Genomic DNA, 15,167 nt, shown 5'->3' on the forward strand with positions numbered 1-15,167 from the left:
CTGACGGATGACTTTATTATGGAGCGGCTATTTTAACGCGAGCGTCTGTCGTCCCTGCAGAGTCGCATCCGCCGGATGTGGAACGACACCGTCAGGAAACAGTCGGAGTCGTCTTTCATGACCGGTGACATCAACAGCTCGGCTTCGCTTAACAGAGGTATTTATTATGTTTATTTTTTTACATGCCACTGATTATTTTTTTCTTTACTCCGCCAGCCCTGCAGTTGTGCTTCTAATGAAAAACTAAAATCTTCCTTTCTATTCAATAAAATAAATGCAAACAGTGCGCAAACCCTCAATAAGAGTTATTAGTTGGTTAATCAATGACAATGATACTCAAATTAAGAATGTCGGTATAAGCAATCTTCTTAGCAAGTGTTCAACAGTCAGAATAAAGAGCAACAGTAATTAAGCACTCATTAATAGTCAAAATAAAGAACCCTTTTATAAGCAATCTTCTTAGCAAGTGCTCAATAGTAAAACAATTGAAGAACCCTGGTATTATAAGCATTCTTCATTTCAAGTGTTTAATCAGAATTCCCGCGGATCTTTGAGAAGTCTTAAAAAGCATTGAATTCATTATTCTAAAAATAAGGCAACATAGTAATACGATTGAAATTTGACTATTATTCCTGTTAACAGATTTACCCTGGCATTATCAGCATTTTTCATTGCAAGCAGAACAAAAAAGTATTTCACAATGATTCTGATAAATATGTAATTAAATTATTGTCTTATCATATCCCATATAACCATTCTTTTTTGCAAGCGTTTCAAAGTCAAAACAGGCCTACTTCGCAATTACAAGCATCCTTCATTGCAAGCCGAATTAAAAACAAATTTACCACTAATTTAAAGAATGTATAATAAATATTAAATGATTATCTTATCATATCCCTTCTTTTTATTTCACAGACTGAACAAATAAACTAACCCACGAATTATCAAAGTTAATTTTCTTTGTCAAATTTTTCAGATGTGCTTCACATACAAACGAATCGAAGTTGTGTTTCACACTCTCCCATGCGCAGACATTGACGACAATATAATGCAAATGCACAATAACAGTTCTAACTTAATATAATATTGAATTAATACCTAATAAAAGTGAAAATCAGCTCAAGTAATACAATACAAATGATAAGTGTATAATAAACATTGAATTATTTTTTTTATCATACCCACCCTTTTATTTAACAGAAACAAATAAATAGACCAACCCTGGCATTTTTAAGCATTCTACTGGGCAAGCTTTTAATCGTCAAAATAGAACTACCCAGGTATTATAAGCATTCTTCTTTGCAAGCAGAATAAAAAATACTGTCAAACTAATTTTGACAAATATATAACAAACAGGGCAGCACGGCAGCACAGTGGTTAGCGCGTGTGCGGCACAGTTCTAAGGTCTCGGGAACCTCCTGTGTGGGTTCAAATCCAGCTACCGGACTTACTGTGCGGAGTTTGTATGTTCTCCCTGTGCTTGCGTGGGTTTCCTCCGGGCACTCCGGTTTCCTCCCACATTCCAAAGACATGCATTTCAGGTGGATTAGCCGGTCCAAAATTGTCCCTAGGTGTGAATGAGCGAGCGAATTATCTGTGCCTGTGTGCCCTGCGATTGGCTGGCAACCAGTTCAGGGTGTCCCATGCCCACTGCCCGATGATTGCTGGGATGGGCTCCAGCACCCCCGCGACCCTACTGAGGATAAGCGGTGCAGCTAATGAGATGAGATGAGATATAACAAACATCAAAATATTTTCTTATCGTATCCCGGTTTGTATTTCACATGAACAAAGAAATAAACCAACCCTCCCTGGCATTATAACCATTCTTCATTACAAGCACAATTAAAGAAATACACTTCCACAGATCCAAAGCAAACATTAAACCATTTTCTTATCAGTCCCTCAACAATCGATTACTCTAACGCTCCGTAAATTTGTCAATTGTGTTGCGGAAAAATAAAATTAAAAATTTCTCATTCAAGTGTGTTTCTACTTTTTGGGATTTGTAAAAAATAATTTGGGTGAATCTGATACGATTAACACATTTTTGTTGACAGTTTTGTTTTTTTATCTTAAAAAAAATCCAAATTAATGCTTGTAACCACATTTCTAACGGATTTTTTTTATCATAACAATAAAAGGTCTTTAAATATTTTGACTGCTTTGATCAAGTATTAGTCACTACGAGTCCATTTAAGTACCCAAAATGATGAAATGACAAATTAAAGAGATGTCTTGTAATATATATATATATGATAGTGTAGCTCAATTTATGATGAAACAAGCTCTTTATATTTTGCCCCATCATGATTGGCCGAGTCGTGGTTGTCAAACTTAGAAAAACAACAATGGCAAAATCCTGCTTAAAAAGATGTTAATTCATTAAAAAATAAATAAAAATGCATTTAGGTCAGTTTTGCTTTTGTAAATAATTATTATTTGAAAGTACTAATTCAAAGAGGTGTACAGTATATGCCCAGGATACGACACTAGGCTGTTCTTTGGCAGGGATTGCAAAGTGAAATTGCCGGTGATAGAAACCGATGCTAATTAGCTTATAGGTATCATAAGTTAAAATTGTCCACGATCCATTATCCCCCATCGCATATAACTGCAAGTGAGGAGAGGCAGTAGGCCTTTTTGTCTGGCCTGCTTAATAGCCTTTACCGTTCTGTCCACCAAAAGGTGGACAGCATTTGTGCGGTCCCGATCCATTATCCCTGATTGCATATTTCTGCGGCAGGGACCAGAAGAGTTCACTTTCAGTGTTCATTAAAGATCAACAAAAGGCATTTTTGTGGGGAGCCAATCTGTAATGAAATGCACGGTAGTGTCCATAATTCCTTATTCCCGGTGAATTTTTGCTGAGAGCAGGGGTTGGCAGGGCAATTTTTTTCTTGGTTCATACTACGGAAGCATGCCATTGTGTTTGGCCTAAAAAGAACTGCACTTGTTTGGCCGCGATCTATTATCCCCAGTCGACTATTACTCAGAGCAGGGCCCAAGTGAGCAAATTAGTGTCAGTTGTGGCAGCTTTTTTATTCGATCTTTCCACCTAAAATAAACTGCACTTGAGTAATCCATTATATCCAACGAGCGGGGACCATCAGATGGCGATTTTGTGGGTGCTATTTTACTCAGCACGGTATTGGCTGTAATGCCATAAAAAGTCACATTATCGGATCACAAATGATTTGTTTGTGTTGGATGACGGGATAAGTCAGCCGGAATTGCAGGAAAAAAAAAATGCTAGCTAATATATAATTGTATGCTTTATCGGCCTTATTATTTTAATTCTATTTTTCTAATACTTAAAGTATTCACAATTTAACACCACCCAAAATTCCAACACGTTCAACAAACAGTACACAACACCTCCGATCTGACGCGTGCTGCATTTATCCCGTCTCCTTAACTGGGCAAACGCCAATGTGGTGACAGGTTTGAAATCCGCCGCCGCCTCCTCGTCAGAAATTCGGTGAATAATTTAGGCGTGGCTTTTATCTTTATGGTGGATCCGTGTTGACTAGTTAAAAGCTGTTGCTGACAGCGACGACCAGAGCAGCTAATTGCTGAAATCCAGACACGTTTTTCTTGTGTTTTGGCCATGGTCGGAAGCGTGCATTAGTCGGCCTTCCTGAATGGAGTGCAACAAACATTGTGGAAAATCTGACATCAAGATTCGTTAGGCAAGTGGAAAATTTTTAATATTCGACTGGGGCTAATGGGCATTGGTGCTGTTCAATTTAGGTGGAAAAAAAGAGAATGACACGGATTTGCTCACTCGGCCTCCACTCTCAGCAATGGTCGGCAGGGGATAATGAATCATGGCCACACAGGTGCTCTTTAATTTAGGCGCAAAGAACTGAAAAAAAGACCATGACATTAATTTGCTCACAGCAATAGTCGGAGGATAATGGAGCTCAGGCGCACTGGTGTTCATTTTAGGTGAAAAAAGTGAAAAAAAAGCAAGACACAAATTTGCTCTCTCTTTCCCTTCTCTCAGCAATTGTCAACCTGGAACAATGGATTGCGGCTGCTCGGGTACCATTCACTTTAGGCAGAAATAATGTAAATAAAGAGCATGACACAAATTTGCTCCCTCGGCCCCCGCTCGCAGCAATATTTCCCTGGGTATAATGGGATGTGGCCCCACGGGTGCTGTTCGTCTTTGGCAGAAAGAACAGAAATAAAGATCATGAAACAAATTTACTCTGTCGGCCCCTGCTCTCAGCAATTGACAACCAGGGATAATAGATTGCGGCTTCAAGGGGTACTGTTCACTTTAGGTCGAAACAATGTAAAAAAAAGTAATGTCACAAATATGCTCCCTCGGATCCCACTTGCAGCAATATTTGACCTGGAATATGGAATGAGGCAGAAAGAACGGGGGATGAATGACACAAATTTGTTCCTGGCCCCGCTCTTAGCAAAAGTAAATTGGGGATAATGGATCATGGTTGCACAGAAATTGTTAATTTTAAGAGGAAAAACAACAAAAAAGAGAGTGACACTAATTTTCTATATCGGCCCCTGTCTTGTCATTTTTAGGCCAAAAGAACTGAAAAAAGAGCGTGACACAAATGTTCTCCCTTAGGGGCCCAGCTATAATCGAGTGCGGATAGAGGAACATGGTCAAAAGAGTGCTGTTCATTTTAGGCACGTTAATGCCACACTTCAACAACCAGCTAGTATTTTCCTCTTGTAGTTTCAAAGCAAGCAACTCCTTTGACTTTGATAAAAAAGTTTCTTCTACTCCAAAAACAAATATAATCTTCTTCATGCTAAAGACAAATATTTTCTTCTTCTCAGTCAAAAAAATTATTTTCGTATGCACTAAAAACAAATTAAATCTTGTTCTATGCTTAATTAAACATCTTCTACACCAGAATGTAGCTTTTTTCTTGTCTAGTCTCAAAACAAGCAACGTGTTCTTCTACAGCAGCAAATAGCGTCTTCTAATATGCTAAAATCATATGATTTAATGCTAAAAATTTGTATTTTCTTTCCATTAAAAGTTAGCATATTCTATGACAGCATCTCTCGCTCCCTCATGTAGTCTCAAAACAAACATTTTCTTCTACAGCGGTAAATGACGTCTTCTTATATGTTTAAAAAGTATAATCTTCTTGACTAAATCACGTACCTTCTTCTTCTACGTCAAAATTAGCCACATCTACAACAGCATCTTACTTGTGTAGTCTCAAAACAAACAACGTTTTCTTCTACAGCGGTAAATGACGTCTTCTTCTATGTTTAAAAAGTATAATCTTCTTGACTAAATTAACTACCTTCTTCATCTACGTCAAAATTAGCCACATCTACGAGAGCATCTCAAAACAAGAAGCATGTGCTTCTTGTGCAGTAGATAGTGTTTTATTTTAAACTTTAAACAAGCCTTATCTTCTTTGATGTTAAAAACAAATATATTCTTCTTTTACGTCAAAAGTTAGCATCACAAACAGCCAGCGTCTTCCTCTCTTAGTCTCAATACAAACTACTTCTGCAGAAGCAAATATTGTCTTTGTTTATGCTTAAAACAAGTTTGTTGTTCTTTTACTCTGGCATCTTTTTTGCTAGTGTTGAAACACTTTTTGTATTACGTCAAACTTTGCGAGCAAAAAATAAATTTTAACAAAAATAACTTGTCTCCTCTTCTATGCTGGCAGCTAGCTTCTCCGTCTTCTAATAGGCGAACAAGCGTCTTTTTGTTTACTCTGAAAACAAGAAACATCTTCCTCGAGTCTAAAAATAAACGGTTCCTACCCAAAGACTTTTGCTCCAGTGTGACTTAGCTGTTGTTTTTATAAACTGCAGTTTTTCAAAGTGACAGTCTGTATTTTTTGAACACTAGATGTCACTTTATGTTATAGTGCAAACAAAGCACAAGAAAGAATACAAACTATGGAGACCCAAAGTGACTAAAATGCACCATTTTACATCTCATTTTTTGAGGTTTTTGGTTACCCGTAGCAGATGGCCGACAATTACGTCAGCTCCATCTAGATGAGGCTTATGTTTTGTTGATTTAATTCTAATTTCTCTAATGTGTATTTTAAAATATGAATGTTTATGTGATCCTTCATGCATTTTTGCTTATAAGTCAATTGTTTTTCTTTGATTTTTTGACCACTAGGAGGCGCTAAAAATATAGACTGTCCTTTTAAATCTGTCTATAATAGTAATATATTTTTTACATTAATTTTGACTTTAAAGTACAACGAGCGCTAAAGAACCTGAGGAAGAATACAAACCCCGGAAACTCAAAGTGTACCATTATTCTTCTTATTTTTGGTCCAGTCTTTGGCAAAGAAAGAAAGAAAAAAGAAAAACGAGAAAAAAAGAAGGGCAGGGATAAATTAAAAAAGAAAAAGAAATACAGGAAAAAGAAAAAAGGAAAAAGGTAAAAAGAAAAACAAAAGAACATTAAATAAAAGATATAAAAGAAGAAGAAAAAGACTGGATTTTGGTCTTATGGCTATCCGTAGCAGCAAGATGGCCGTCAATCATGTCACTTCCCTCTAGTTGAGGCTCATGTTAAAATGCTAATTCCTCCATTGACTTTTAAAAAAATACATTTGTATTGATAGGTCATGTAGTTTTGCACATTTTTTACCACTAGAAGGCGAATTGTAAATGATAATTTCTCAACCTGCAAGTGTTTTTTAAAAATATATATTTAAATCAATATTTTTTTAAATGAATAAAGTTTTTTTTTAATTTTTTACCACAAGTAGGTACTAAATGATACGCATTAACCTTTTAAATGAAAATTTGCCCGATTTTAGAAATGGAGCCCTTTTGTAATGTTGTTGCTAAGGGAGTTTTGAGGTGCTTAGAGTACACCAATTTGACCCCGCGCTATCTGGAGGAGACAAAATCTGTAGTTGCAAATCTTAATTTGAAGTTTATGGTTTTCATTTTTTCTTTTGTGTCATTTTGCAATTTAAAATGCTACTTTAGCATATGCTCTAATCGTGTCGCTGCTTTTTTCCGCTAGACGGTCACGCTAATGGGCAACATTGAGTTTCATCAGTCGAATTAGCTATTGTCAGACCACTTCTCTGCTTTTTGCCTATTCGTCCACCAAAATGTAAACTGAACCTGTGTTTCCTCAATCCATTATCGCCAACTGCATTTTGCTACAAGCGGGGTCCAGCAGAATGCAGTTTTTCCAAGGCCTGTTAACTATCAAAATGAACTACACTCACATAACCCTGTGTCAATATCACCAATCTCATATACCGCAGACCAGCATAAGCCATTTTTGTGGGGAGCCATTCCATCCCATCTAAACTGCACTGTCATGGCTGTGATCTATTATCCCTTGTCCACTATTGCTGAGAGCTGAGGACGGCAAAGCACTTTTTGTTTTGGGTCCGGCAGCAAACGTGTGCCATTCTGGCCCTCCTTAAATGAACAGCAGTGTTTTATTTGCGATGTATTATCCCCAGTCGACTATCACTGAAAGCGGGGGACAAAAGAACAAATTTGTGTCATGCCTGGCAGTTTTATTTTTTATTTTTTTGTTTGCTTTTGTATTTTTTTTGTTGATAGACCAAAGCATTCAACATAACATAAAGCAGCATAAGGGGTTATATAATATAAACTGAGGTCATGAGATCGAACCTTCCTGTGTGGAGTTTGAATGTTCTTCCCGTGCTTGTGTGGGTTTCCCCCGTGCACTCCGGTTTCCTCCCACATTCCAAAAACATGCATGTTAGGTTAATTGGCCGGTTCAAATTGTCCCTAGGTGTGAATGAGCGAGCGAATTGTCTGTCCCTGTGTGCCCTGCGACTGGCTGGCAACCGGTTCAGGGTGTCCCCTGCCCACTGCCTGAAGATAGCTGGGATTGGCTTCTGCACCCCGCGACCCTACTGAGGATAAGCGGTGTAGCTAATGAGATGAGATGAGATGATATATTGTGTACCCATGGTTTAAAGACAGTTGGTTCTGAGGACTTCAACAAGAGTAGCCTCCTCCTACAGGCTATCAAAGAAACGAAGGCTAAAACGAAGGCCACTGAAGCATGTATTTTTTAAGAAAAACTAAAAATGCTATTTCTTTCGTTATTTTGTATTTTAAAACGCTACATTAGATTAGCGCATACCCTAACCGCGCTGTTGCTTTTTTTCCGCTGCACAGACGCGCTAATGGGCAACATTAGCGCCTGGGTATCATCAGTCGAATTAGCTTTTGTCAGGCCAGTTCTTGACGCCCCAACCGCCCCCTACCCCTTCTCCTCTACCCCCTCTCTCCCCATGTTCCCTCGACATTAATGATCTGGTGATCGTTACGATGTTAATGGCTCTCGGTTACATCTGCCCAACTGATATGTGTTTTCTTTCTTTTTCCTCTTCTGTCTTAATCTATCCACCCACCCGTACCTGTTCCTGCCCCCACCCCTTCCTTTCTCCCTTGTCTTGTGTTGCTGCTGCAGGGGCTATGGCTAACCATCTTATACCTAATGCACTTCTACGTCCTCATGGCACTAACAATCCGTATAATACATTGCTCGGGGAGTCGGCAGTCTATAACAACCCGCTGGGCATGTACAACACACAAGGTGTGCTTGCTTTTATTTTTGTTTCTTTCAGTTGAAGAAATGCAATGAAAATACCTTTTCATATAATTCCATTTTTTTATTCTGCCTTGAAATTGAAATGCTAGAGACAATCAATGTATTTCATGTCTAATTGTTCTCGAAAGGAAATGTGATGTGGAAGCACTACATTAGCATTTATTTAAACATAAATGTGATGTGTTAGCGCTATTTTAGGACCAGTGTACAGCAATATCAAGATTCTCCAAATATTTACAATTTATTGTATTGAAAACCAAGAAAGTATTGTTATTTTGACTGGTTAGTGACCAGGACACATCTGGTGTTGTGTTGGCAGTAGCTTAGCACGTTTTTAAAATCAAATCAAATCATGATTAGCGCTAGCCTAGCACCGGTGTCCAACAAGAGCAAATTTCTCCAATTCGTTGAAATGTATTTTATTTTATACAATCAAAAAATGAGTTTTTTATTGCATGGCTACTATGACTCCTCAGGTGTAGTGTTAGCACTAGCTTAGAATGGTCATAGAAGCAGATTTCATTCATCAGCGCGAGCTTAGCATCAGTGTCCAACAAGAAGAACAAGAATTTCTCAATGGTTACGATGCATCGTATTACATACAAACAAAAGTGTCATTTTGAGTGTATCGCAATCAGGACACCTCTGGTGATGTGCTAGCGCTAGCTTAGCATGTTTTTAAACACAAAAAAGGATGCTTTGGCGCTAGCTCCAGCACTGGTGTCCAACAAGAACGTTTCTGCAATTTATCATATTACAAAAAAAATAGTGTAATTGTGAGTGCATATCAACCAGGACACCTCTGATGTCGTGTTAGCGCTAGCTTAGCATCCATTTACAATGCCAGAGGTCACCAACTACTTAAACCCTCCTTTATTATTATAACCTGGTAATAAGATAAACCTGTAATCCCTTGCTAATTTGCACTTTGTACTTTGCTGCATCACTGCATCGCGGGTTGAAACATTTTATGTGATCCATTTTCCCAAATCGCATAGTAATGCAAGCTGGGATAAGCTGAGTGTATTTTTGTTGGGTCTTGGCTCTTTTGCCATTGCCTTATTTCTGCATACAATAAATTGCACTGGTGCGGCCGGGATCTATTATTCACAACCCCTTTATTTTTGTGAGGTGTGCCTTTCTGGTTAACCTAAAATTAAATTCACGGTTCTGGCCCAATTCGTTATTCCTCCTCGACCATTGCTGAGTGCAGAGCGCTTTTTTTCCAGGCCGCTGAATTTACCCATTGTGGCCTGCCTAAGATGAACTGCACTGTTTTGGCCGCCATTCTTATGTCCCCAGTCAACTTTTGCTGAGAGCGTAGATTGAAAGAGCAAATCTTGCGCTGCATCGCGACTCTTTGTCCCTTCCTTTCTGCCTGAATAAACTTGACCAGTGCAGCAGCGAACCATTTTCCCTGTTCGACTCTTACTGAATCGGGTACCTGCATAATGCCGTTATGTTGGACTTGCTGGGTCGTTTTTTGCTACATTTTATGTCTGAAATGAGCCGCCCAGTCTTGGCTGTGATGTATTATCCCCAGTCGACTATTGCTGAGAGAGGGGCCTAGGAGAGCAAATTAGTTTCATGTGATGCGGCCCTTCTTTTGCATTTTTGCCACCTGAAATAAACAGAACCTAACCGGCTGCAATCCATTATCCCCGATCAAATATTTACTTTGAGCAGGGGCTGGCGGGACTTATTAATAATAGGGGTTCAGGGCTATTTTGCGGATTTTTGCACACCGCGGGCGTGTTCTGGTCCCGATTAACCGCGATAAACAAGGGATTGCAGTAGTCCTTCACACTAATTAGGAACAAAAAGTAGTACCTAGCTTCTAAAAGTTTGGTGACCCCTGAATTAGGCGCACTATCCATGCAGTGTTAGTGTTTTCTTTTTCTTTTTCTGGCTTTGTGCATTTGTATTGAACCGTGTTGCTTATTGTGTTCTCTTCTTCCCCTCATGCTGTCCCTTTAAGAGCCCTACAGAGAGACAAGTATGGGAGTCAAACTAAACATTGCTTATCAAATGTAATTGACTTTGGCTTATACTTACTTTTCACGCACCACCGACAAAGTCACACAACAAAGGCAGTTCTTCAAAGCAATCGTGTTATGCCCGTCTGCACGTTCAAAATAGCAGTTGCTATTTTGACACATCTTCAAAAAAACACAAAAAATGTCAATATGAGTCGATTTACGTTTTTGGACACTGGATATTGAACACACTGCCTTTGTTGGTGCACTTTGGGTGAACAATGTTGTTTAAATGCTTGTATGGGACAATATGGCTGGGTTTAGATTGATTTTTATTTTTGTGGTGTGTTTGTGCTGTTGTGCTGTGCTTTGTGTTTCTTTGTTCCCATTCATACAAACATGATCACAACCATATGGAATACAGTGGAACTGCTGTAGTTAGCATTTTGAAATTGTCCTTAGGTGTGAATGAGCGAGTCAGTCGTCTGTCTCTGTGTGCCCTGCAAATGGCTGCAACCAATTCTCCCCCCTGCTCGAAGACAGCTGAGATGGGCTCCAGCACCCCCGCAACTCTACTGACGATAAGCGGTGAAGATAATGGATGGATGGAGATGTATATATATATACTGGACTTTCTCAGAAAATTAGAATATTGTGATAAAGTTCTTTATTTTCTGTAATGCAATTAAAAAAACAAAAATGTCATACATTCTGGATTCATTACACATCAACTGAACTATTTCAAGCCTTTTATTATTTGAATATTGCTGATTTTGGCTTACAGCTGAAAAAAACTCAAAAATCCTATCTCAAAATATTAGAATACCTCCACAGACCAAGTAAAAAAATAATTTTAAAACAGCAAAACTAAATCAAACATTTGAAAATGTCCATTGATGCACTCAGTACTTGGTTGGGAATCCTTTTGCACGGATCACTGCATCAATCCGGCGTGGCATGGAGGCAATCAGCCTGTGGCATTGCTGAGATGTTATTGATGCCCAGGATGCTTCGATAGCGGCCTTCAGCTCATTTGCATTTGTAGGTCTGGTGTCTTTCATCTTCTTCTTAACTATACCCCACAAATTCTCAATGGGGTTTAGGTCAGGGGAATTAGCAGGCCAATCAAGGACAGTGATGCCATGGTCAGTGCACCAGTTACTGGTGGTTTTGGCACTGTGGGCAGGTGCCAGATCATGCTGGAAAATGAAATCCTCATCTCCATAGAGATTTTCAGCAGATGGAAGCATGTAGTGCTCTAAAATCTCTTGGTACACAGTTGCATTTACTCTGGACTTGATGAAACACAGTGGACCAACACCAGCAGCTAACATGGCTCCCCAAACCATTGCTGACTGTGGGAACTTCACACTGGATTTCAAGCAACTTGGATTTTGCTCCTCTCCAGCCTCTCTCCAGACTCTGGCGCCTTGACTTCCAAATGAAATGCAAAACTTGCTTTCGTCTGAAAAGAGGACTTTGGACCACTCTGCAACTGTCCAGTGCTTCTTCTCCATAGCCCAAGTCAGACGCTTCTTCCGTTGTCTTGAGTTCAGAAGTGGCTTGACCATGGGAATACGGCTATTGTAGCCCATTTCCCGGACACGTCTGTGAACTGTGGCTTTTGATACCTGGACTCCAGCTTCAGCCCACTGTCTTTGAAGCTCCCCCAAATTCTGGAAGCGGCTCTTCTTCACAATTTTGTTAAGGCTGCGGTCATCTCTCTTGGTTGTGCAGCGTTTCCGGCCAGATTTTTCCCTTCCAACAGACTTTTTGTGGATATGCTTTGAAACTACACTCTGTGAACAGCCTGCTCTTTGAGAAATTTCTTTTTGTGTCTTACCCTCCTGATGGAGGGTATCAATGATGGTCCTCTGGACAGCAGTAAGATCAGCAGTCTTCCCCATACTTGTGATTTAGTTTACTGAACCAAGCTGAGTGTTTTTAAGGATCAGGAAACCCTCGCAAGGTGTTTCGAGTTAATTAGATGATTCAGGTGATTAGTTGAATAGCCTACTTGTATACTTTTTCATGATATTCTAATATTTTGAGATGGGATTTTTGAGTTTTCTTAAGCTGTAAGCCAAATTCAGCAATATTAAAATAATAAAAGGCTTGAAATAGTTCAGTTGATGTGTAATGAATCCAGAATGTATGACATTTTTGTTTTTTTAATTGCATTACAGAAAATAAAGAACTTTATCACAATATTCTAATTTTCTGAGACAGTCCAGTATGTATTTATGTATCCATCCCTCTCACTGGGTATTTTGGGTGCTCTATTTGGTCAATTGGCAAATATCAAAGGTTCCACTGTATAGAATTGGGCATCAAAACTGTCTTTTTTTTCTTTCCTTTTTTTCAGGATGTCACTTGCATGTTGGTAGACTCGTTGTTTTGCAAAAGTGCACTCCATCCAATTGCAGACAAAAAGCTCTTTCGTTCAGGACAGATTTCAGACTAAAAGCTCGGGGGAATTTGATGGCTGCTTTTTGCCCGCCAATTACGTTCTATCAGCTTTTAATATGCTCACTTTGCCCCCCACAAATCCCCCTCCCCGTCTGTCATTCCAGAGGGAATCCTGAACAATGCCCGGGATACAAGTGTCATGGATACACTACCACTGAATGGTAACCACGGCTACAGCATCGCCAGCGCCGACTACATGAGCGATTGCGTCCAGATCCTCCAACGGGGCTACAACCACAAGGAGACCACCCTGGAGAAGAAGATCCTCAAAGAGTTGGCCTCCAATTACATCCCATCCTACCTCAACAATTCAGCGGAGCACAACCGAAACCTGGTAAACAAGTTGGTCAACAACGTCAGCAACGGTTCCAAGGAGAGCGGCTACGCTTTTGGTTTAAGATCGGACTTTGGCGACCCGGACGAGGTCCTGGCCCTGGAGTCCAGCGTGCCGCTCTTACCCCAGAGAGCACTTCCCCCTTCAGATCGCCCGCCTCTCCCGTTGCCCCACCGCCCCTATTCCGCTGCACCACCCTCGTCCTGCCGGCGGAGAATCCCACAGGAGAACAGCGAAAGCTTCTTTCCGCTTCTGGATGATGACCACACCCAGGAGGACGAGGGTTCGCCTTCCCCGCCACCGTTGCCCTCCGTTCAACGCAAAAGGGACTCGCTTTACACCAGCATGCCGATGCTGCCGGGGCTACCTGCCACCCCCAGGGAAGGGGGCGAGGCCAAGAGTCCTGGGGCCAGCTCGGACGACGTTTACTACAAGAGCATGCCCAACCTGGGCTCTGGGAACCACCTCCACCAGCTCCAATCGTACTACCAGCTGGGACGAGGGAGCAGCGACGGCTTCATTGTACCCCCCAACAAAGACACTCTCTCCCAGGAGGAACCCCTTCCGGATCCATCGCACCTTGTGACCAGCCTATAGTGGGTTGAGCCTAACCGATTTTTTTTCTTCATTTGATGCCGAGGAAAAATTGCAACCGGAGAGAGACTATCTGAAGACCTTTGACCAGGGGAGGCCCCACCAAAAGACGATTGAACCCGGGAGGCCCCTTAAGACATTATAACCAAGGGAGGTCCTTGCTAATGATGTTCAAACCAGGGTGTCCCTTGCTAAAGACACTGGACCAGGGGAAGCCCAGCTAAAGACGTTCAAACCAGGAGGCCCATGCTAAAAATGTCATCCCCCCACACACCCACGGCGTACCACCTGTGCAAAAACGTAGTCGGACCCAAACAAATCCAAACTATAAGCAAGAACTATTTTATTATAAACCTTGACTTTTTCTTTCCAAGGATTTATGTGGCACAATTTTTTTTTTTTTTTTTTGGGGGGCTGAAGAAGACTAAAAACACCAACGTATTGCTGCCCTTTTTTCGGTCGATTCTTAGAAGGGACGATAAGAAACTCATATTGTAAATGTACAAATAAGTCTAATATCTTTTATTTGGGACGACCGAGCCCATGTCTCTGTATCTGTGAGCAATTTTCATTCCCCTGTTCTCATAAACAAAAAAAAAAACCATATCGTTATTTGTGAAATCTCTGTTTTCAGGTCCGGTTTTGGTTTGTTTGCTCCTTCTCGGTGTAGATACGAAATCTGTCCCAGTGGTTGTCATGAAGGTGTCCCTCGAAAAAGGTTCACGGTGCTGGGAGTAAAAAAAAATCAACAATTGAGCACTGATGAGCACTTGGCACTTGTTGTACAATAGTATCTGTTGTACTGATTAAAGAAAAAGCTTTTGGAGTGATACAAAAAGATGTTTTCTTTTATCTCTTCTCTTTGTTTACGAATAAAGTTGGCGTAAACTTGATATGACTGCTTTCCTCATCGAGACCATTAAATCGTTCTAGTTTAGATAGTCAGTGGGATTCGTGTACAGTACATACGTCTTATACTGTGATGCCTGGTACTCGACCATAATCCGTTCAGGTCTGATCACCATTTGTTTAATACCTAAACATTTTTTCGAATGAATGAAGTAATACCTCGATAATTTATATAGGATTGGTGTTCACTATTTTTTTTGAGTAATGAAGAATTTTAAAAAAGAATATATCAAACAATAGCTCTGTACTCAAACATAATCTGTTCAGGATTGGTGTTCAACCACCACTTTGTCCGAGGACC

The 15,167-nt window shown here is 40.2% G+C and overlaps 1 protein-coding gene across 1 annotated transcript in view; it reads left to right on the forward strand.

Annotated features, from left to right (window-relative positions):
- Positions 1 to 14,850, forward strand: part of LOC148356997 (adhesion G protein-coupled receptor L3-like) — a 282,571-nt gene extending 267,721 nt beyond the window's left edge. Inside the window, exons 25-28 of the mRNA XM_088348691.1 lie at positions 61 to 157; positions 8,444 to 8,569; positions 10,563 to 10,580; positions 13,134 to 14,850. Of these exons, the coding sequence (XP_088204817.1) occupies positions 61 to 157; positions 8,444 to 8,569; positions 10,563 to 10,580; positions 13,134 to 13,960 (1,068 nt within the window). The 3' untranslated portion in view covers positions 13,961 to 14,850. The remainder of the gene's footprint in view (positions 1 to 60; positions 158 to 8,443; positions 8,570 to 10,562; positions 10,581 to 13,133) is intronic.
- The last annotated feature ends 317 nt before the right edge of the window (positions 14,851 to 15,167 follow it).

Source organism: Urocampus carinirostris, chromosome 11 (genome assembly GCF_059441175.1).
Source record: "Urocampus carinirostris isolate Australia breed hairy pipefish chromosome 11, RoL_Ucar_1.0, whole genome shotgun sequence".
In the NCBI taxonomy this organism is placed as follows: Eukaryota; Metazoa; Chordata; class Actinopteri; order Syngnathiformes; family Syngnathidae; genus Urocampus; species Urocampus carinirostris.